Genomic DNA, 976 nt, shown 5'->3' with positions numbered 1-976 from the left:
CCAAAAAAATCATTCTGAGAGAGTTTTTGTATGAGATTAACATTTAAATCTATTCTCTGAATAAATCAGATTGTTTTCCCTAAGGTAGGTGGACTTTGTCCAGTTAGCTGGATACAACAAGAAGAATGATCCGCTTCTAAGTAAAAAAGCGTTCTTCCTGCCTGACCTTTGAAACTCAGCTGTTTTGCTTGTTTCTTTCTCCTTTTTTGGCCTTTTACTCAAACATCAGCTCTTGCTGGTCTTGATCTTCTCTTTGGACTGCAGCTATCCTATTGATTGTCGTGGTTCTAAGGCATTTGAATTGGGTTATCCCACTGGCTTTCCCGAATCTCTGCATTGCTGGCTCACCCTGTGGATCTTGGGACTTGTCAAACTCCATAATTGCATGAGCCCATTCTTTACAATAAACCTATTTCTTTATGAATACCACTCCCAGCAAAAGTTTAAGAGTTGATGAAGCAGAGCCTGAAGAATTTGTGGTGGAAAAAGTACTAGACTATTGTGTAGTGAATAGGAAGGTGGAGGATTTTCTGAAGTGGAAGGGATTTACAGATGCCCACCATACATGGGAACCTGAAGAAAATTTAGATTGTCCAAAATTAATGGAAGTGTTTCTTAACTCTCAAAAAGCTGGTAAAGAAAAAGATGTTACAAAAAGAAAAGCTTTATCTGACAGTGAATCTGATGATAGCAAATCAAAGAAGAAAAGAGCTGCTGCTGACAAACCTAGAGGATTTGCTAAAGGTCTTGATCCTGAACAAATAATCAGTGCCGCAGACAGAAGTGGAGAATGGATGTTTCTCGCTAAATGGAAAGATTCAGAAGAGGCTGACTTGGTGCTAGCAAAAGAGGCAAATGTGAAATGTCCTCAAAATGTAATTGCTTTTTATGAAGAGAGACTAACTTCGCATTCTTGTCCAGAAGATGAAGCTCAATAAATAAATATAAATATAAATATATATATAAATATATATAT

The 976-nt window shown here is 37.1% G+C and overlaps 1 protein-coding gene across 1 annotated transcript; it reads left to right on the top strand.

Moving 5' to 3' along the window:
* Positions 1–419: 419 nt before the first annotated feature.
* Positions 420–938, top strand: LOC104851535 (chromobox protein homolog 3-like). Its single transcript, XM_033760679.1, has one exon. The coding sequence runs from the start codon at positions 420–422 to the stop codon at positions 936–938; it is 519 nt and encodes a 172-aa protein (XP_033616570.1).
* The last annotated feature ends 38 nt before the right edge of the window (positions 939–976 follow it).

Source organism: Fukomys damarensis, unplaced genomic scaffold (assembly GCF_012274545.1).
Source record: "Fukomys damarensis isolate Sample0158 unplaced genomic scaffold, DMR_v1.0_HiC HiC_scaffold_73632, whole genome shotgun sequence".
Lineage (NCBI taxonomy): Eukaryota > Metazoa > Chordata > Mammalia > Rodentia > Bathyergidae > Fukomys > Fukomys damarensis.
This window is presented reverse-complemented; position numbering and strand designations above follow the sequence as displayed.